The sequence below is a fragment of the Scardinius erythrophthalmus genome, assembly GCF_964197995.2.
Source record: "Scardinius erythrophthalmus genome assembly, chromosome: 19".
Lineage (NCBI taxonomy): Eukaryota > Metazoa > Chordata > Actinopteri > Cypriniformes > Leuciscidae > Scardinius > Scardinius erythrophthalmus.
This window is the reverse complement of record NC_138239.1, coordinates 27,411,794-27,434,312: the sequence shown is the minus strand read 5'-3', so window position 1 is coordinate 27,434,312 and position 22,519 is coordinate 27,411,794. Positions and strand designations below refer to the sequence as shown.

The 22,519-nt window shown below is 39.2% G+C and overlaps 2 protein-coding genes across 12 annotated transcripts in view; one reads left to right on the top strand and one right to left on the bottom strand.

The window, feature by feature from the left end:
* Window positions 1-3,654, top strand: part of cdc42bpaa (CDC42 binding protein kinase alpha (DMPK-like) a) — an 88,026-nt gene extending 84,372 nt beyond the window's left edge. For all 11 annotated transcript variants that reach the window (XM_081347505.1, XM_081347506.1, XM_081347512.1 and 8 more), the window contains one exon: window positions 470-3,654. In XM_081347505.1, coding sequence (XP_081203631.1) covers window positions 470-601 — 132 coding nt within the window. In that variant the 3' untranslated portion in view covers window positions 602-3,654. The remainder of the gene's footprint in view (window positions 1-469) is intronic.
* fzd3b (frizzled class receptor 3b) overlaps window positions 3,550-22,519 on the bottom strand; it is a 36,879-nt gene continuing 17,909 nt past the window's right edge. Inside the window, exons 3-7 of the mRNA XM_081347517.1 lie at window positions 15,655-15,851; window positions 13,626-14,643; window positions 8,602-8,750; window positions 7,318-7,542; window positions 3,550-4,948 (exon numbers count right to left, since the gene is read on the bottom strand). Coding sequence (XP_081203643.1) covers window positions 4,732-4,948; window positions 7,318-7,542; window positions 8,602-8,750; window positions 13,626-14,643; window positions 15,655-15,851 — 1,806 coding nt within the window. The 3' untranslated portion in view covers window positions 3,550-4,731. The remainder of the gene's footprint in view (window positions 4,949-7,317; window positions 7,543-8,601; window positions 8,751-13,625; window positions 14,644-15,654; window positions 15,852-22,519) is intronic.

The following is a 22,519-nucleotide window of genomic DNA, read 5'->3' as shown; positions in this document are numbered from 1 at the left end:
AGAGCAGCTTTTCTCTATTTACGCATATGACAAGACACTCACAGGCAAGTGACGTATGTAGTTAATTTCCCGGAAGAAACTAATATATAAAATAATTGTAACAGGTTTACAGACCAACACATTTTGGAAGAAGGATTAATGATGTATTTATTATTTTAATGTTTTGAACAAAAAACATTACATAGTGTACCTTTAAATATATTTTAAAATGTAATTTATTCAGTTGCAAAGCTGAATTTACTCCAGTCTTCAGTGTCACATGATCCTTCAGAAATCAATCTAATATGATGATTTGCTGCTTAAGAACATTATTAACATTAATGTAACATTATAAATGTATTTACTGTCATTTATGATCAATTTATTGCATCCTTGCTGAAGAATTTTTTATTTTATTTTTATGTAATGCATCCTTGCTGTATTTTTAGTCTGTTTATTCATCATCTCTGTGTCTGTGTCCTACTTTTAGGATTCAGATTCGCCCCGTCACTCCACGGCCTCCAACAGCTCCAATCTGAGCAGCCCACCGAGCCCTTCACCCCCGCACAAGGGCAAGACTCAGTCTCTGGAGCGCGGCCAGCACCTGGGCTGGGAGACATGAGCTCAGTCACGCATTTAACCAAGACCAAGAGCCCACTCCTTATACGTCATATTCCCAAACACCCGCTGGGGCCAGGTGTGTGTTTGTGTGCATATGCATTACACATGTGATTGTTTGGCACGCACATTACCCTGCACCTTACATCCCTTTTGAGTGGACCCATCACCAGTCTCTGTTCCTCTGTTGGATGGGGAACAGTCCACTGAGAGTAGCTCATCTCTCACCGCCACAGGTGTGGAGGGGGGGCCAAAAAGACAAACACACAGCTTTAACGTGAATTTATCAGTGTTTGTTGTCAAGTGTGCCTCATCTAACGCAAGGGAAAAAAACATGCATTCAAAAGTCTTAATGGACAGGGTGGGATGTTACTTTAAAACACATAACACTAACACGGAAAACTGTTCCTGGCATTCCAATCAGTGTAAAACAAGCCCCGATAGATAGAGCGCCCCCAGCTGTGGCACTACTGTATAACTCAGCCTCTACCCTCCAGTGCCATGCCGACCTTCAGAGGTCAGAGTTCAACATAGATTCTGAGTTCAATAATGTAAATAGAGTTTAAGTAGAGTATAATATATAATGAAATCATAACACTATTCTGTTGTTAAATAAGTGTGAATTGGCTTCGAGAGAGTCGTCTTTCCTTTTTATTTTCCGCGTCAGTTCTTTTTATGTAAATCGAAGCATTATTTTGTCAAGATACGCTAGTTTTTCGTAATTCCACTAATTCCATTGTCGAGATGACAAGATTTGCGAGGGAACACTACAAAAAAAGTATTGGGCCTCATTCATGAAACACAAGGAGAACAATATTTTTGTGCAAATCGTTCGCTAAGCCATTCTTATGTGTATTTTATCCATGGAATATAACATTAACAAGCTTGCAGTGAAATCATTCGTGTAGACAGTCATGCACAAATTGAGTTGAATGCGAGATTCACAAGTGTGCAGTGAATTCATGTGTAAACTGTCGCATTAAACACTCACAAGGCCACTTCATAAAACCATTGCTGCATTGAATGCAAGGTTCTTTTGAATTGAAAACATTTAACAAAACTGATGTATGAACGTTTTCTAAGAACTGCTTTTGTTTCATGAATGTTGTTGCATTGCGTGCAAGATCCAGCGTTAAGAGAACTCAACACATAAACTCTCAAAACACACACAATCATACGCGATCATAATCTGTTGTGCTGAATGTAACCGATTCACTGCAGCCTTGTTCATCTGTGCTTCACGCTTCTGTTACAGAAGCAATAATGCTGTTTCCAAAGAGGTTTTATTCTTTTATTAATGTGTTTATTTTCAGTGTTTGAGGGTTTTTTTTTTTTTTTACTCGCGAGAACCAAATTTTGCCTAAAGTGTACATGTGAATATAACATGTAGTGTAAGCTGTACCAGAGCATTTCATGTTTGTGTGACATGGAGAAAGCATTGAAAGGGCTTCGACGCTTTGCCTCTAACACTTCCTGCAGCTCATAATGACAGTAAAGCTGCTGTGGTGATCTGTCAAACATCCCTGAACCTCAAAATAGCTCAGATTAGAGAGCCAAGCCATTACGACTCGGACAGAACCTCATCAGTCCGGTTCCACACACTAATGGGCATGTGTGACGTGTTCACATCCACTACTGCTCGCTTTTGCTAAATTGAGAAAAGGATTTCAGCCATTCCTTTCAAACTAATTTTGCAGATGATTGTACATCTGTACGCTGTTCAGAATTCCCAAATATTCCAGGTTGTTCCTTGGAAAAGCTCACTCGAATATAAAAATGTATATCATTCACTCGCCCGCATGTTGTTCTAAAGCTTTGATTGAACTTCTGGGAAAGTGACGTTATGTAGAATGTTGACGCAGTTCTTTTCCACGCAATGCAAGAATACAGAATTATATATGTATGTATATATATATATATACACACACTTGCATTGTCAATGTCTGACGTTAAGATTGCTGACGTCACAGAACTGCACACATTGCAGTTCACAGTTTCTCAATATAATGCTAAAAATCATATAGGACAGCTTCATTTTTTGAGTGAGCTTTTGTTTGCTGAAAAAACGAACGAGCTTTCAGTATTGAAGCACACCCTAGTACAGAAATAGTGAAAGTTTGTGCATATGTACCTGTGGTTTTATTAATTCTACTATTGCCAGCATTTTGTATGTTCCATTATATGCAAGCACTGTTGAAACCTTCACTGTGGACCAGTCCAGCAAACTCGGCACATGTTGTATTTTTAATTCAAGCGCTCACTCTGTGGTATTGCTCGGGACCTTAGTTATGCATTCGCTCTATTCCACGATCATGTTCATTTCTAAACAGAAACTAATATTCAGAATACAGGTTGTTTTTTAGTTTTTCTCTAAAAAGGCTATAACGGGTTAGAAACAATTTGCCAGGGTTATGGTATTAACATGAACAGGAAACCTGTTTGAAATGATCTCAGGTATGTCAGAACCAATGATTATATGTGTGCGTGATGGAGGATTAAGATTGTAGAAATGACACATCCAGATTTATCGGCCGTTTGATATTTAGGACTGTTACTTAGCAATGAATAGATCAATATTAGAGCGGGAGGTGCCTTAGTTTTCTTAGATCGGTGTGAACTGGTCAACGTAGGTAGAGCGGACTAGAACGAGAGGAGACGGCTGCAGATTTTTAAGACACATTCGCATGCATTTCACGTGAGGATTTTGTTTGCCTTGTAAGTGAATTGCTAATTCATATCATATAGTTTCTTCTTGATTTTGACTTTTGTAAGACTATGTACAGATTTGCATGTCATAGGTGTAATCACTTGTTTTAAGAACTGTACGGCTGGATTGTTCTGTTTTATTTTTATTGTATTTTATTGACCTGTGTGGCGTGAATGGTTGGGATGTGAAAATGAATTACCCCATACTGCAATGTAGACCTTTTTCCTATTTCTTTTCTTTTTTTTGCACAAATGTATTTAAGGTGGAATACTGTTATTTGTATTGGTTTGGACACCACTTTTCACATGGAAAGCTCATTATCTGACTATTTCAATAAAATGGGGAACTACAAAACAATTTTTTTACAAAAGCTTTATTTGGAATCTTGAACGACGCTATGAGTGGATTTACTGTCTCTACACATTCAACAGATAGCCGCGGTTAAAGTGCTGTATTGTTCCTCATTAGTAAAGTGGACAGACGAACGGAGCGTGAAGATCAAATGTGATCGGGAAACCGAAGGCAAAGCTACAGCAGAAGCAGTAATAGCGGCTTTTACAAAGCTCGGTCCAAAGTCACGTTTAGGCACCGTGTACCACTGTAATCTCATCCAACACGTAAACAAAAACACTCAGAACTTCACTTTTAAAGCGTGTCGCGAAACGGCCTACAGTTTAACGTCATGGAAATTCAAGAACACATTTTTATGTTCCATAAAACATGTGCATTTCAACCAGCCTTAGTGGAATGGCCTGCTGAAATATTCATGAAGCAACATCAGAAAGAAGCACCATTTACAAAGCCTAAGACGCTTGTACACACGGTCGGGAGAAACAGCTCGCCGTTTTCGATCCATTTTAACTGCGTAATGTGACGAGTGAAGCGATATCAAGTGTGATGAGGTAGAGCGGCTGGGACAAAGCACATCAGGTGTTGGTGAGGATTCCGGTACGTCGTTTCTCCATGCGATCCTTCTCAACCAAACACAGCTCGCCAGAGGCACAAAACCACTGATACTCCCTCTCTTTGAACTGTCAAGGGTCTGAAACCTGATATCATCAGTCTTGGAGCGTCGATGATCCATTAACTCTTTAAACAGGGTTCAGTGCGATGGATGTAATGGGAAATGTCCCCTCGGACAGCTGCGGCCGGTCCTGCGAAACATGCAGTAAACTTCATCCAACAGAACTTCACAGTATCAAAGAAAACATATCTTGTTACTCAGGTGCGCCGCCGATGGGCCAGATCCCGAGGACGGGCCTGTCAACACGCATGCATCAAGTTTCGGATTTCCCTGCTGCTGCCAAAGCACATGTCTGTCCGTCAACGGCTTCCCAGGCTCCTACAGGACAAGGGACTCTCCCGCGCCGACAGATATACGCCTCTCGTTTCAGTTGGAGGCTCAAATCTGAGGACAGGTCTCTGGGTTACGCACTTGCCCCGTCCTCCTCCGCCACGCGGTTCACACTGGATCCGTGCGTTACGCTAGTGGCCGGAGCGTCGCTCAGGTCCCGCATGCTGCCGTGTCTGGGTTGGCTGTCGAGGCGGTGAAGGCTTCCGTGATGGGACAGCTGCTCGTTGAGTCGTGGCATGCTCCCGTACGCCGGGCGTTCCTCCGTGCCTCTGTGGCTGGAGGGGGTGAACCTGTGTTCAGAAGGAAAATCGGCAGGTTAATTAAGTTCAGGCTTCTTTGAACGCGCATCTTCAACATGTCTGCACACGCACAACTATATTAAACTCTTAGAGGAAGCTCAACTGATACACTTGCATGAGATCAGAGGTTTCAAACTCGGGATCGAGGGGACCCAAGGAAAGGTTCAGGAAAAAAGAGAAAAATAGAAAAAGATGGGAAAAAAATAAATATATACATACATATATACAGTATATATATATACACACACACACACACACACACACACACACACACACACATATATATATATATATATATATATATATATATATATATATATATATATATACATACATACATATATATACATACATGTACACATACACACACATATACATACATATACATACATATACACATATATATATACACACATATAGACCCCTTCACGGTTGACGTCACAGGAAAATTCTAAGTTCGCAGTGCGCATGTCGGGGTCAGAAAGTTAATTCCATCCCATTGAATTGTGTGTTAACCAGAGAATTTCTCGTCAAGAAAAAAATGCCTACTTGTTGCGTCGTGGACTGTTAAAATCACACCAGTTGTGGAGTCAAGTTTTTCAGGATTCCTGCAGGATCTCATCCGTTTAAAAAAAAAATAGACGATATCTGTTCAGATCTATTTTTTTTACAGTCTATGGTTCAGATAGATACTGCTAACGTTATCTGCTAAGTAGGCTAGCATGACACAGGTCACAATTAATGCCAGATATCGAACTTCACCTAACTATTAAACCAGTCTACAGTTTACAGAAAACATTTGTTTACTTACCAGCTTAACTAACTTATACCGTTGTTGTCACAATAACGTTAACTGTCAATAACACAATAACACTAGAAACACGAACATCTTTGATCGTAGCATTGTCCCTGTCTGCCCGTTTATTATATAAAAAAATACACATACTTAACAGTGTTAAATTTGAAAAAGTACTGTTCGACAGAACTGCTTGGTTTGTTACCACATATCTGCGTGGTTCCTTGGCGATGAAGATCCACATTTACGGCTATCCAACACGAAAATGCAGCAAGCATTTCACAATAATTTTCTTCAGATAACTCCAAATTTCTCCCACACACTGGACTTGATTTTTGATGACTGTCGACAACTTTACAATCTCCACTAGCTATTCTTCTCTTTAACTCCTCAGCATCCATCTCGACGACTGCAAGCAGATCGCGCGCGCGCAGTGATGAAATTTTAAAAGTGAAAGATCCTGGGAGGGCGTGGCGCGTGGGCAAATAAACTGATGTGGATTTTAAATTATTTTATCAACTTGAAATACAGGCATATTTTTGTAGACGTGTTCCTAAAAATATGAATATATTTTTACGTTTGCATGTGATAGTTTTAAACCCGTGTTTAGACCCGTATTTCCCCCGTGTCCGACCCGACACAGTTGGATATTTTTCACTCGTTTGAGCAAAATTTGCAGGTCACCCGTCCGAACCCGTGCAGGACTCGTATCAGGCAGACAATCGCCATTAGCTAAAACAAGTTTATTATGGTTCTGTTCCCGTTCCTGTGATGGCAAAGACAGTGCATACCCTTGACACAATATGCCGGTCTATTAGCCGCACCATTTTCTGACCCCATGCTGCGCGCGCACCCAACCTAGGCGTTCGATGTTTACAAACATTGAAGGGGTCTATCATATATATATATACACACATATATACAGTGTATATACACTATATATATATATATATATATATATATATATATATATATATATATATATATATATATATATATATATATTCAATGTTTGAGTTTTTTTTTATCATAACTCATAACTTAATTTAAAGTATATATAGACTAACGATAGATTGTTTGATACACATTGTTTCCAAGCAGCTTCACAGAAAATCATGTTTATAATATCTTAACATCTTCATGGCTTATAGCTGGATTTAGCTGATTAGAGCTGGGCAATAATATATTTGACATATTTCGATGATACAAGCAATCAAGCAGTTGAGATTTCCTATCCTGTATCACCCTACATGAGTACTGTATGTATGCGATTACAGTTGGATGTACTTATCCAATTTTTTATAAAGATAATATAGATAGACTTTGCTATGAAATAAAAAAATCAGGCAGTTGTTTGCTTTATGGTATTTGTCACTTTACGGTGAATGTACTGTATGAATACGAATAAAGTTGGACATAGATATCCAACTTTATATAAAGATCAGGGTCATAATATAGTTATGTTCTGAGACAATATAAACAAGCAGTTGATATTAGCATATCTCTCTCTATATATAAGCACAAGTGGATCATCATAGCTCCTCCGGGATGCTGCAGAGCTCACCTGGCGTCTCTGTCATGGTAGCTGCTGATCTTGCTGTGGACGCTGCTGGCTTTGCTCCGCACGTCGTCCAGCATGGCCAGGTGTGTGGAGGAGGCGTGGGTGGACGTGCCCTGAGTGGAGGTCCCGCGGGACTTGCGGATGACGGGTGTGTTGGGGTCACGCAGCAGAGACTGAGCAAAGTCAGGCTCCTGCAGAACCTGCCGGCTCTCATTCACTGCGCCGCTGCTGGATACCAGGACAAACAAATGGACTTTTATGCTGTCTTCATGGCAACAACAGGCTAAAACCAGTTCAAATATAGGCAAATAAACAGAAAAACTAAACGGAGATAAAGGATAGACAAGCAGAATAAATTATTTACATACAGAAAGATAAAATCTCTATATAACATGGTTTTCAGAGAAGTGATTGTTGTTGTTTGATTTACATTGAAAACACAGCAGGAATATCAGGCTGCTGTCACTTTAAGACCTGCACGACTCTAATATACTGAAACACATGCGTTTTCTTTCTCAACTGTTTACATTCACTTAAAACAAAACTGTTTTTACGAGGATACTTCCCAAAACCAGCATTTTGACAATGTCTATTCAAGTGCAAGAAGACGGGACTCGATTCAGGACTGAGACGTGGATTTCTGGGCGCAAGTTACAAGTTCCCTTTCGCGTTTTGAATATTTCAATTGCCAAGGCTTAAACTTTCGTGAGGATGCAGCACTTGTCAACTGTCACGAGTGTTGTTCACATTCATGTTCTCACACAACACTGCATTGTTAAAATTTTACCAATGCGATTGACATGTTTCATATACTCACCAAAACCGATTTTTACTTGCATTTGGTGCTTGGCGAGTTTATTTTAGGTCCATATAAAATCAAAAATACCTATATAATTACATTAGCGTTCTGAGTTCTTAAATCTAAAAATGTAGAATGACTTAGACTTATAAAAGCAAAAAAAAAAGAAGGAAAAACTCATATATTTTCCAAATAATATTTCACACATATATTGATATATTTTCACAGTATTAATGCTTCTTTATTCATGAAAATGTTTAGCTGTGTTTATATGTTAGAAATGGGGGTCAGTGGCATGAAATCCCCTGCTTTAGAGAGCTTTCTGAATGAAACTATTGATGCCATTTAAAGCATTACAGTTGTTTATTGTTCTCTGTCCATCATCAACACCCTCTTGCATATATACACCACTAGATCATGTCTAGTTTTAAATGAATTCCCGAGTCGTTTCTCCGGTAAACTAAAGCCGAACGAGGAAGGTAACTCACTCTTTACGCCTACGCCCGTGGAAGAAGCCGGCCCACTCGAAACAGGTCTTCTTACTGCCCACCCAGAACACCGACGGGATGCCCACCACCAGCACCATCAGGTACTTCATCAGGAACAGGACGAGGTCAGGCCTGCTGGTTTCCTCCACCTACACACACACACACACACACAGAGAGAGAGAGAGAGAGATGTTCAGACATTAGTCCGTCTCTGATACCTTTACCACAACACTTTCAGGAACATTACACCATTAGTTTGAGTCATTTACGGATCTGCCATCTCATCTAACCGCTTCATCTTCGCTCTCAAGACTTCGCAGTGTGTGCATGGACACACTTTCTTCCTGTACCAGTGTGTGTTTAAACGTGTATCCGTTCACTCCTTCAGGCTGCACAGCTCGCTGCTCACGGACAATCCTGCTTTATCCTGCGAGCACAAGCCACAACAACAGCCTGTTCTCCTCCTCTTCCTCTGTCAAAGCGCCTGGATGCTGCATTCATGCATGTGTCACATCACAACACACACACACAGCGCCAACTGCAACCGCAAAGGAAGTGAATATGGAAAAACTCTGGAGGGTGTATTCAGATGATTACATGGGATGACATTTTACGTCTTTAAAGCACATGTTGTCATACAAGGATACATATTCATAGAAAATACTGATGTATGCTGCCTTCAAGATATATTTACAAGAAAGGAAGGATAAGACCGTCTGTCAAGTTTATTAAAGGGATAGTTCACCCAAAAATGAACATTCTGTCATCATGTACTCAACCTTAAGTTGTTCCAAACCTGTATGAATTTCTTTCTGAACACAAAAAAATATATATTTTGAAGAATATGAATAACCAGACAGTTGATGGACCCCATTGACTTCCATAGTAGGAAAAAAATATACTATGGAAGTCACAACTGTTTGGTTACCGACATTCTTCAGAATATATTATTTTGTGTTCAACTTGAGAGTGAGTAAATGATGACAGAATGTTCATTTTTAGATCAACTATCCCTTTAATTCTGCTCAGTGGCACACTTTTAAAATGACTAAACATTCGTTAGTACAAGACTTAAAGGAGAACTCCGGTCAATTTTAACATTAAGCTCATTTTTTTGTACATTTGGAGTGCTGTCAATACAGAGAACAACGACAAAAATCGGTGTTGCCTACACCGAGTTATTCATCAAGGATGTTAAGAGGCTAAAAGCAGGTTTAAAACTTGCCCCATTGAAGTCAACAGGGTGCAAATGATTTTTGTCGTTGTTCTCTGTATTGACAGCACTCCAAATGTACAAAAAAATGAGCTCAATGTTAAAATTGACCGGAGTTCTCCTTTAATTGGCATAAACTAAGACGTAATTCCACACACATCCTCAATCCTTCGAGTGCATTACTTCCACACACTCGAGAACCCTCCCTAATGAGCGAATAACACACGTGTCATCAGATTCAGAGCGTTAGACCTCACATACTGAGCTAGAGCGTGTCTCATGTAGAGCCAATCACGGCCCTGCTCAGCCCCTGAGCTTTAGTGAGTCAGTATCTGTGGTCTTTGTTAGAGCGGCTGAGGTAATGACAGGCTTGAGCACCTTTAAACACAGCGGGACGGGGAGGGGGTCTGACTGTCCTTCACTACGGGACGCAGCGCTACAGGGGCTGAGCACAATACAGGCAGAACAAGCCCAATGATGAAACACGCCAAGAGAAGCAAGAAAGAAAGGAAAAAAAAGAGATGTATAGTATCTGAAAAGTAATCCTGCAAAAGTATATCTGCACAGGGCTGGGCAACAGGCAATATATATATATATATATATATATATATATATATATATATATATATATATCTCAAGTGCACAAATTAAATTAAATAATTTTACTGCTGATAAAAATGAGACAACGCTGTTAATATTAAAACATTAAAAATATCAAAATATTACAAATATAGCATATACATTTTTTATTAATAAGTTTAGTAAAAAAAAAATCCTATGACCATGTTTTTATTATTATATGTCCATGTTTTTATTAATTTAGTTCAAATACAAGTACAGAATTTGGTACAAAATGTTTATTATTATGCATATAAATAAAAATGATTGAATATTGGGTCTTGTCCTGAAAAAATGTAGAAAAAGTACATTGAACTTAATTTTTTGCTTGATTATTTTTTAGCCTTTTAGATTTTTATATACATAGAAAATATCTATAAACTAATTACATTCTTTTAGATACACACACATATATAAATAATTAATTATAGCCTTTTGATCTTTTTTAAATATATTTGTAAATTATGTTTTATATAAAACAAATAATTACAACAACTAAATTTATTTGTAAATACTACTTTACAATAAATACATATTTTTACTTTAATTTAATATATTTAATATATAAATGATAAATATAAATAATACTAATTTAAATAATAATATATTTACTTTAAAATAATTTTGAAATATTTTTATTTTAATTAATTAATTTTCATTACTTATAACTAATTAATAAAATATTTTTTAAACGATAATTTTAAAACATGCCTTGATCTTTTATGCTTGATTATTTTTAAGCCTTTAAATTATTTATTGTATAGATATACACACACACACACACACACACACACATATATTTTAGCCTTTTTAAATTTTTAAATATATTTTTAAATAATCTTTTATTTAAAAAACATATTTTGCAAATATAAATTTTTCAGTAAATCAAGACAACAAATAATATGTAATTACAAACATACATATAATCTCAATAAAACCTTACAACTAATCAAGATTTTTTTTTTCTGTACATCACCTAGTCCTAACCAATCATATGCTGGACTGTTGCTGTGCCAACTGGCTTCCATTAGTTGAGCCTCTAACTAAACGTACTCTACGGTTAAATGTGTGAGATGAATGTAGGCATTCTTCTTCCAAGCCACAGCGAGAGAGCCAGTGATGGCGAACACAGAGATATATGCCGGAGGGGAGGGGAGAGAATTACTACACCACGTGATGCTCGGATCCGTTTATTATTGTGTGGAGGGAGAGGCCGAGCGTCTACGGTTACACTGTAATAAAAATGCCTCATGCATCACTGCACTGGATCGTATCTCACCATCCATTCAACCCCCAACACAAAAGAACCATTACGATGGATATTCTCAACAAATGTGGCTCTTGCAGAAGCTTGCGATTATTACAATCATCTTTATTCAGTCAGTCAAATCAAACAGTTGTATAGTAAATCAGTCCAACACTTATGATGTCTCTATCTTAAAGAAAGCAACTAGAAATACTGGTGTAACACTTAGAGGAGGATAATAGCTACGATCAGGGGAGAAGAAATAATTGGAAAGGTGGGAGGAACATATTCTGAATCTCTTTAGCCTCTCTGCACAAGTAGGACAGTTTTATAGGCTATACCTTGTTGCTAGAAACACTAAAACACCATCTGAGGGCTTAAAGACTAAACTTTCCAGAAAAACCAGTAGTCATTTTGTTATAAAGTCAAAGCATTGTTGCCACAACTCTGAATGTAAAAAGACAATATCTCTTATAGTAATACAGCAGTGGGCAAAAGTGATGTATGGAGGGGATGTTTGGTTTTAATGGCCCTTTAAGTTTGATTAAACCATCAAAATACAAGCAAAATATTAGATTTTTATAAATATGAGGGAAGAACACAACACTAAACTTGGTTAAGGTATTTATCTTTAAAAAAAAGAAGCAAACTAGAGCTACAGGTTTTATTTTTATGCAAAATATGCATAGAAAAACACAAATATAGCCTAGGCATCATGACATTATAAAATGTACAGTGTGAAAAATGGATATTAATTTTGAGATTTACTAGATTACATTTAATAGTGTTAAATTATTAATGTTTTTAAGGATTAATTTAAGTGAGCATTAGATTAGGTCAAAGGTGATATAAATGGAAAAATAAGGAAAATGAGTATGAACAATTAAATATCCATTATGTATTTATCTGGGGGAAGAGTAATAATTCTGGTGCAGGAATGACGTCAGAACACGGGAGACTAATTCGCTGCTGGTTCCCTGAGGATTTTCCAATGGGGTTTTATAATGGGGTTTTTCAATTTATGAGTAAAATAAAGCCTGTGGTGAACATAACTTGACGATATTTTGACGTTTTGTTCTACAACGTTAACTGCACACACTCACACCCCAAACTGTCTTATCTAGTTATTTATTAAAAACACAAGTCTAAAATAAACTTAAAGGGATAGTTCACTTTGAAATAAAATTTTGGTATGTTTTAGCTTACCTCAAGGGCATCCAAGATGTAGGTGTCTTTTTTTCCGCAGTAGTTTCAATTTTGATATTTTTAGGCCAAACCGTTCTTGTCTGTCAGTCGTATAATGCAGGTCTATGGTCACTGTCTCAAAGAGCATGCACATAGTCCAAATTAAAACAATTATTTGGACACGAAACGAGCGGTTTGTGTGAGAAAACGAACAATATTTATATCGTTGTTACCTCCTGAACACAGCCGCGTCCAAATGATCTGAGGGCGCGGGCGGGTATAGATATATACACTGGATGTCGCCTTGGCTACTGCAGTTCATTGGAACGAAACCGTAGCCAAGCGACATCCAGTGTATATATCTATACCCGCCCGCGCCCTCAGATCATTTGGACGCGGCTGTGTTCAGGAGGTAACAACGATATAAATACTGTTCGTTTTCTCACACAAACCGCTCGTTTCATGTCCAAATAATTGTTTTAATTTGGACTATGTGCATGCTCTTTGAGACAGTGACCATAGACCTGCATTATACGACTGACAGACAAGAACGGTTTGGCCTAAAAATATAAAAATTGAAACTACTGCGGAAAAAAAGACACCTACATCTTGGATGCCCTTGAGGTAAGCTAAAACATACCAAAATTTTATTTCAAAGTGAACTATCCCTTTAACCGCTTCAAAGTTCACGTTTTTGGCATGGGTGTGTGTAATTTACAAAACGTCAAAGTACAACATTAAAATAGACAGACAGATATTTACCTGGAAAGGGCAGGGTATGTGGTACTCTCTGCAGTGCTCCTGCACCCATGTGATCTCCCAAACTGAGCGGTACGTCTGCTCGTACAGGTAACACCCCACCACAGTCAGCAGCGGCACCAGATACAGCACGGAGAACACGCCGATCCGGATCATGAACTTCACCAGCTTGTCCTGATTCTCCTTCTCCAGGGGAATTTCCATCCGGACTCTGTTGAGCGCCACGATCCCGGCCAGCAGCAGCGACACTCCCACCAGGACATCCAGACACAGCGGCGCCAGCACAAACCAGCGGAGAGTGTGGACGTCGTACAGGCCCACGAAACACACGCCGCTGATGTTATCGCCCTCGATTTTATTCAGAGCCAGCAGGGTTATGGTTAGCATGCCAGGTATTCCCCACGCGCTGGCGTGGAAGAGCAAGGCCTTCTTCTCGATGGCTTCGCTGCCCCATTTGGGCACGGCGGCCAAGAACCAGGTTATGGTGAGAATGACCCACCACACACTGCCTGCCATGGTGAAGAAGTACAACACCATAAAAAGCAGTGTGCAGGCCTTGTTGTGCGAGCCTTGAGTCACTGTGGACGTTTTAAACTGGGCAGGATTGGCCGTGTTACACGCCACGCGGTCCTCCAACAGGAAGCCTATGAAAAACACCAACGACACCATCATGTAGCAGACGGCGTAGAAGATAATGGGCCGCTCCGGGTAGCGGAAGCGTGTGACGTCGATGAGGAAGGTGAGGAAGGTGAAGAGCGTAGCGGAGAGGCAGACGATGGAGACGACGCCAATGAAGTAGCGGGCGAAGGTGAGCTCTTCGCGCCGGAAATACATGTTGGGACAGGGAGGGGAGCAGTCGCGCACACCTAGAAACGTGTAGCTGAGCTCGGGTTCAACTTTGAGCTCGCGGGGGCACCAGAAACCATAGTCGCGCTGCACCGACATGGGCGACTGGTCAGTGGGGTCCTCATCCACCAGCAGATCCACAGCGCGAGGGTAAGACTCGTCACAGTCCGGGAACCTGCAGTTAACAGACAAAGATATATATATATATATACACAAAACTACTGCTTTCTATGGAAGCTTGTTCCTGACGTAGAATAAAGATAATTCCGACTTTTTATCTCACAACTGCGAGAAATAAAGTCAGAATTTCGAGATAAAGTCAGAATGCGTTTTACAAACTAACAATTGAGAGAAATTAAGTTTATATCTCGCAATTCTAACTTTATAACACGCAATTGCGAGTTTATATCTTGCCATTCTTACATCTTTCTCAGAATTGTGAGATATAAACACGCAATTGTGACTTTATATCTCCCAATTGCGTGTTATAAAGTCAGAATTGCGAGATATAAACATGCAATTCTGAGATGTAAACTCGCAATTGACCCTTCGCAGGGAGCTTGATTGACAGGTGATCTGACCAATCATACTTCGCCATCCGCCATTTTGTCCGACAAAGCAGTCAGGAGAGTTAGTAGATTAACATGGGAGGATTTGAACTTGAATTAAAAAGGGTAAAAAAAGGCCGCGTTGCTATGCGCGCGCAGTGCATTGTGGGAGTAAAAGTCCCGGATGTCCGACCTCGAGAATGGTGTGGCGTGAGAACGGCGTAGCTTGTCGGACATAGCGACAGTAACTAAGGGGGGCGGGTCTTTGCGAACGGTCAATTGTGAGGGAAAAAAGACAATTGTGAGATAAAAAGTCGCAATTACCTTTTTTATTTTTTACTCTGTGGCGGAAACAAGCTTCCATAGCTTTCAAAGTGTTTCCTTATTACCACTGTTATTTGTTTTTTCTACTGCTGCTATCTGCTAGCATTAAATTGAAATATGTTGCAGACTTATTTCAAGCTGGTTTGAATTGTGAGCATATTTTCCCTTATCAGAATAGTTATTTTTCATTGGAGATTAAAGGTTTCCCTGGAACATCTGCGTTTGGTTAAGCCACCGTTTTAGTACACTTCGTTCCTTTTCTCAAAAATGATCTACATTTTCTATTAAAAAAACACGAGCTGTTGAATCGGTACCTGCTGCAGTCCATCTCTTCCGGCCAGGTGACTCCAAACATATCCATGAGCTTCTGGCAGTCTCTCTTGGCATGGTCACACAGGCTCCGGCAGGGCAAAGACACCCGTCCGTACTCCATACACACGGGGGCATACAGGGCGCACAGGAACGGCCGGAGGTCTGGAGAGCACTGCAGGTTCACCATGGGGTGGAAGGGCTGGTGGGGAGGGAGAACAGAGAGTTAGTTCATGCCAAGAGCCCTGGGAATTTAGGACAGATCTCGTAAAAACACACAGCTTGGCTCTGGAAGCAGTTTGGCAGGAAAATTAACCCCCCTGGACCTTTGGCAAGTGTTATGCTTACGAATAAGGATTTAAGTCGAAGTGCAATAGTGCAAGAAAACTCCTCAGGCAGAAGACAACATGAAATCAAAACTGACACCTTCAAAATTCACTTTGAAAAGGTGAGTGATTCATTGAACACAGATGTTTGTCTGTGGAATCAAAATACAACTTGCTCTGCTTTTGAAACAACTTTCAAACAAAATGTTGATGACGTTTTAGATGATGTCATCAAGACCTCTTATTTTCAACATCCAATCAGTTTCCGATGGATAAAGTGAAGTCCCAGCCCACATTTTTCCCAATAAATAAATGTGTCACATTATGGAAGTAAAAGGGGTTGAGAACATTTCATGCCGACCATTGCAAAAATGAAAAATATCCTAAACTTCAGATTCATTAAGAAAACACTGACAAAGGGTCGTATTCACAATAGCCTACATTCTTAAAAATGAAAATCTTTTTCATTTTCCAACATATATAAAGTTAACAATATTTCCAAAACATTTCTTAAGAATGTTCTCATCCTTTTTCTTAAGATTATTCTAAACACAAAACTTGCAAAGAGTTTTCTTAAAAATCATCGTAAATCAGACTCTTTAAGTTAGGACCTCTAGCTTGCCTTAAAGTCCACATGAAATCAAAAATGACCATATTTACTTTGTTTGCCTAAATTGATCGTTTTGTGGTGAACAATTCATCCATGCAAGTCAATCCACACAAAACACTTTTTTGGCTTTGTAATCTTTAATCAAAATCTGAAAATGCCCCTCCCCTCTGCATTGGAGGACCTTCTCTGATGACGTAGGTTTGACGGCTTGGTTTGGGAAACGCTTAACCACTCCCCTCAAACTGTTAGTCCGAGATGAGCGAGAGATGGAGAGGAGGAGCGCTAGAGTAAAACCCTGCCCTCTGTTCAATATTCCTTTTCACTGGGAAATACGTCACAACACTGGAGAAAAGTCGTTTGCATTAATTGTAATTAATTGCATTAATTAAGCATTACAACATAGCACATATATAATAAAGCAAATTATTAGGAATGTGCACATGTAATCTGCACACAGTCACACACACACACACACACACACACAGAGAGATATAAAGGATGCATTTACTTTAGAATAGGCAGGCTGGGCGGTATGATGTATATCGTTACCGCGGTAGAAAATACTGCGACATAAGTGGGCGTGGTTAACTCACGTGCAATGTGCGTGAGACTGGGACACTGATATTTGTCAAAGAAACATGGAGAAAGCAGAACAAGAGGATCCACAAAGTAATCACGTTTTCTAAAGGGTTGTCGTGATATTTTTTTGGGAAAAGGCGCAGCAGTAAAGAGCAGTGCAGCACCCGTAGGCTACTGTTTAGATGAGTGCAGGTTCGCAACGGGGAGAGCATGAAGCTTACTTGACAACAACAGTTCATATATCAATATCGTTACGAATAGAAATAACCTTAAATAATGTATAGTTATCTGCATATTTCCGTCTCTTATGTATAGTTTTGATTTGCGACACAAAAATCGCATTCAGCATGACACGCGAGTGGTTGCTGTGGTAATGAACAACCTGCTTGTTAAAGCGAATGTATAATCCTGTATCTGAGGCAAAATTACTAAATATGCACGACGAGTTATATGTTTCTAACTCCAAACAATTGGCCACTGAACCAGCTGATAAAATTAAGCAATAAGTGGATTACAGTGGATTTAGAACAGGGGCGTTGTTAGGCGCGACCCGGAGCGGAGTATACCTTTTACAAAACGGTTAGGCTACTCCATAAAAATATTCATTTTAATATTTATTTTATTCATAAAATAAACACCAGCAACAAAAAATATAACGTTATAACACATTTATTCCTCCGCCAAGCAATGTAGTTTCAAAGAGGTTGCCAAGCAACGCATGTAGCAACACAGAATCACAAACGGCAGTTGCGCAGTAATACTAATGTAATGCGGTAACAGGTGTGTGTTTGTTGAGTAAGAATTTTGGTCTTCCGACCCCTAAAGCTTCACAATATTGGAAAAAACTGACATGGCAATATTTAGTTTTTCTTTCTGCTATATCTATTGCGATATGAAAACAATTTCACCAGATGATTTGAATAGCTCTATTTGTAAATAATTAATCATTCTAGAAAGATTGGGGTGATTTTGTAGGGGAGTGAATATGCGTAGAAAAAAAAACAGTACTAACAGTATTCAAGTACAGAAATTGAATAGTCAAATGTAAAATAGCACTGCATAGTCTTCACTGTAAATTAAATAGAATTAATCTTTGTTAAAGCTCCAAAAATCATTTTCTCTTTATCTTCTGTTGTTTGATTAATATTAAGCCTAATAACAGGTTTATTAGGCTGCTGTCACTTTAAGAGCAAATGTTTATGAGGATATTCAATTCTGCGTGTATGTGCATGTTGCCATGTTCATGTTCAAAATTCTATTGTCTTCTTGCACTTGAATTTTTTTAAATCACAAAATTACAGGACATAAAACTTCAAAAGATAAACTTTCACTCTATGCAACTACTTTGCAATTAATCAGAGAATCACATGCGTTTCGAACCGCGGTGCCTGGTCCATACGGATCACAGATCAACTATGATCCCTTTACTTGACACAGCACATCCTGCGATTTGACTATCGCAAGTGAATGCAACAGACTGCTCCATCTTGAGACAGGCTTTTTAAAAAGAACTACTTAAACCACTCAACACATTTAAAAAAACTAAACTCCCATCAAGCCAGTTGCGACAGTACGACTATGAGCTTATTGTTAGAGAAAGTATGAGAACTTTTCAAGAACTGCACCCAAGAATGTTCTTACGAACTTCTTAGAATGCATCTTTCTTAAGAAGATTTTCGTGAATCCGGCCCCTGCCTCCCAAAATCAAGGTGCAAAAAGACAGGCAGAAAGTTGTCTGGGTACAGTAACCTAAAGCCCCTTCAGCAGGATTACATGCCAGTTTGGCAGCTCCAAGGACGCTTTTGTGCCCTGAAGGGGCCCAGTGCATGCTGGGAGAGAGAGCAGCTGCAGAGCTGGGCATTTAAATTTAAATCTTCGAAGGAACAGACAATGAGCCTCCACCTGGGCTTAGCCCATACATATGCACTTCCTGCTGGGGACTGGCCCTTTGTGACCACCGCGCTTTTTGGAAGGAACTGGGAGATTGACACACCGCAGCATTTGCGCTTCATTCCTGCATGGATTGCTCGAGTGAACTTAATCCCTAAGTAGGACAATATTTACCGATAATTTGCATGAATTACGGGTTTCCCACCAAGAAAAAGACACCAGCTTAGTACTGGGAACATCAGCGAGGAGCTCCAGCGTGCCTTAAAAAAGTTCCAAAATAAATTTCTCAAAATTCACATGAAGCAAATGAGCCATGAATAAAAGCTTTATCAATATTTGAAGAAGGTTATGAAATATTTACCCTGCCTCAGGAGCGAGTGAATTAAAGCAACATCAAAAGAAACACGAGCAGCTTCTATTGGCCTCCCGTATAGGAAACCACATACGCTTCAGTAATTGAGCTGTACCAACAGAATTTGCATCGCTCTTGACATGTTTCCCCCCCCCTGTAGACGCTGAACTGGACATTTTATTGATTTTGAGTGTCCTCCCCATAACTCCCTGCTCTACTGTTACACACAGACACGTGCAGAAGGAGATAATAGAGTCGTCTTATGGGAGTCGGGTTCAGGTACAACAGAGGAACTGAATTACACCAGCGGTCTTTATTATTTATGTGGATCAGACACGATAGTGCAGCCGTACGCGACAGGAAGCCTTACTGCGGATCACATGTACTACAAGCTGAAGAAAACACACAGCATTCAATACACAAACAGTGCAAATATACACAATGTGTTTATGAACTTTAATGTTGTTGCAAAGCCATATGATTTTCTTTCAAGTAGTCCATACAACTTGCTTTATATTCCACAAAGTAGGACACAAAACAAAGTTTCTTTAACTTTTCACACTGTTTAACCCCGGGTTATCGTCGTTCTTAACCTTGCCTTTAGTTCTTTGAACCCCCGGGTAAAGGAACGTTTCACACTTGTGAAAATTTCAAAATTGAAATTTTCACATGAGATTTGGAACCAAATTACAGGGAGGTAAAAATGCCTTTTTTTACACATTGATTAGTAAAATCTATTGACTTTGGCAACCTTTGTTGTGTTATTATAATCCAACGGTAACAGTTCAAAAATGGAAACTTGTGTTTGCATGTTTGCATGCCTGTAACTCTAGAAGTAGTAAAGATCTCTAAATATCCTTTTAGATTCTGGTTCTTAAACTTTTCTGTGAGATCTTAAATTTTTAAGGCTCAAAATGGTGCATTTCCAGAGATATTGGGATTTCAATGTGCGTAAATTGTACACGTTTTCAGTGGTCAAAAACGAATTGTGGGTCACTTTGCATACAGCTGATGATACTTTTTCTTTTAAGAGGAATATCTAATGAACAAATCATTTTGAAACTAGAAATATATCTAATTTTTTCTATCAATGCAATTGCTTTGTCATAAATATTATTTTTCCAAAGTTTACAAGCCTGTAACTCTAAAAGTATTAAAGATATCTCAATATCCTACTAGATTCTCATTCCTAATAAACTTTTCCTTTGAAATCTTCATTTTTAAGGCCCTATATGGGTCAATCCCATAGATATGTGGATCCCAATGTTACTTGATGTGCAAATACCCATTTTAATTTTTCGAAAAATGTGGTTACCTTTTCAAACAGCTGATAGCCTACTAATTGTATTTTAAAGTGGAATGTCTGAATAAATAAATAATGTCAAAACTAGAAATGGATCTTGTTTCCCGTCTATCAAAACAATTGCATCAACAACATAGAAAGTTTGAAAAGCCCTGCTTTGAAATGTCAAAACTTGTTTTTCATAAATCACCCCAAAAGCCCAAGTAATTCTAAAAGCATGTGAATGACAGGGGTGTAACATCAAACGGCAGCTCAGACCGTCTCCGTCTCTGAGCACAACACAACACAATCTCTGGATCTGTCGAGCAGATAGAGATGCCACAAGAACGCCATGAATCTTCTCCCTGTCAGAGCGTGAAATGCCGGTTTGCAGGCTTACTCTGAATCCAGAATGGAGATCACAGCCTTTTATTTTGTGAGCGTGAAAGAAGGTCCTAAAGAACGCACACTGACAAAAAAAGAAAAGAAGAAAAAAAAAAAAAAGCGCTGCCAAATTTAGACAGACAGTCCTGAGGGTTGATGCCTTCTGAAGAGGAAAAGAGCGCCGCACATCCATCAGGCAACAGACATTTGGGAAATGATGAACTACTTTAAAATGAAGAAAGCTGGATTAAAATGACACGGATCTATAAAGGGAATTTTTTGCTGTCTAATAGGGCTGGGCTGTACACCATATACTAAGTGACGGCAGAAATGTGTCAAGCATTAAAGATTCTGCTATGCTGTTCATACCACAGCAGCACTCAAAGTAGAAACAATAGCCGTCTTTTCAAAGTCTCACAGATTGTTCCAGCGTTGACAGCTTTATTTATAATAATGCAGACGCAGTGTAACCATAAGTTTCTTAGGTTTGCCAAGCAATATTCTGTCTGAAATTAATGGTATTAATATGGTACATGTCCAAAAACATGCTAATGCCTTATGTATCAAGTAGTGGTGGGCCGTTATCGGAGACTCTTATCGCGCGATAAAAAAAATATCGCCGTTAATCTATTCTCCAAGTTGGGTTGAGAGCTGGCTCAAGCTGCACAAGCTATGATGACGCAATCTACCCGCGGCCGCGAGGTACACCTGGCTGCAACGCATATTCGTCGTCATCATCTTAAGTAAACACGGCTGAAAGTTAAAGCTGGTGTAAAAGATCGGTGCAACATCCATTATTTGGACTTGGTTCGGATTTAAGCCGTCCGACGTAGACTGTGTGGTGTAACAGTTCGGTAAGTTAACACACGACTAATCCGTTCTACCACCTCAAATTCAAAACGAAACATATCACTGAATACCAGCGCGCGCGTATTAGGCTATTCCCAATATATCTGAGTGGTGTAGAACATAATCTCTGTCTGCGCCCGATTTAAAGAATCGTTGTTGTGTTTCTTTTTAACTGAAAAGACATCAGTTAGAATATTCTAATTTTAAATTTAGGGGTTTCGTATGCTCCAAGCCATAATAAAGATTAGACCTACTTAAGTCTCTGCAGCTAGTGTACTTAAATTTTATTTATCTGCAAAATTATGTTGTATACTTAAAGTTTTGCACAATATATGTTCTCAAAACTACATGCACCCTTAAAGGGATACTTCACCTCTGGGAAGATGAATGTGTATTTAAAATAGGTCATTTAAGTAGAAGAAATGTGAAGAAATTTTTGAATTTGGAGCTTTCTAGACTGAGAAAAGCCAGAAAATGTATTTTTGGCTTAAGTGGATGAAAGACAACAACTCCCAGAATGCACTTGCTTCGCTGCCTTAGGAGGCCACGCCTACCGGTAAGAGTGCGCAGTTGTAAACAACAAAGCTAGCCTACGTGA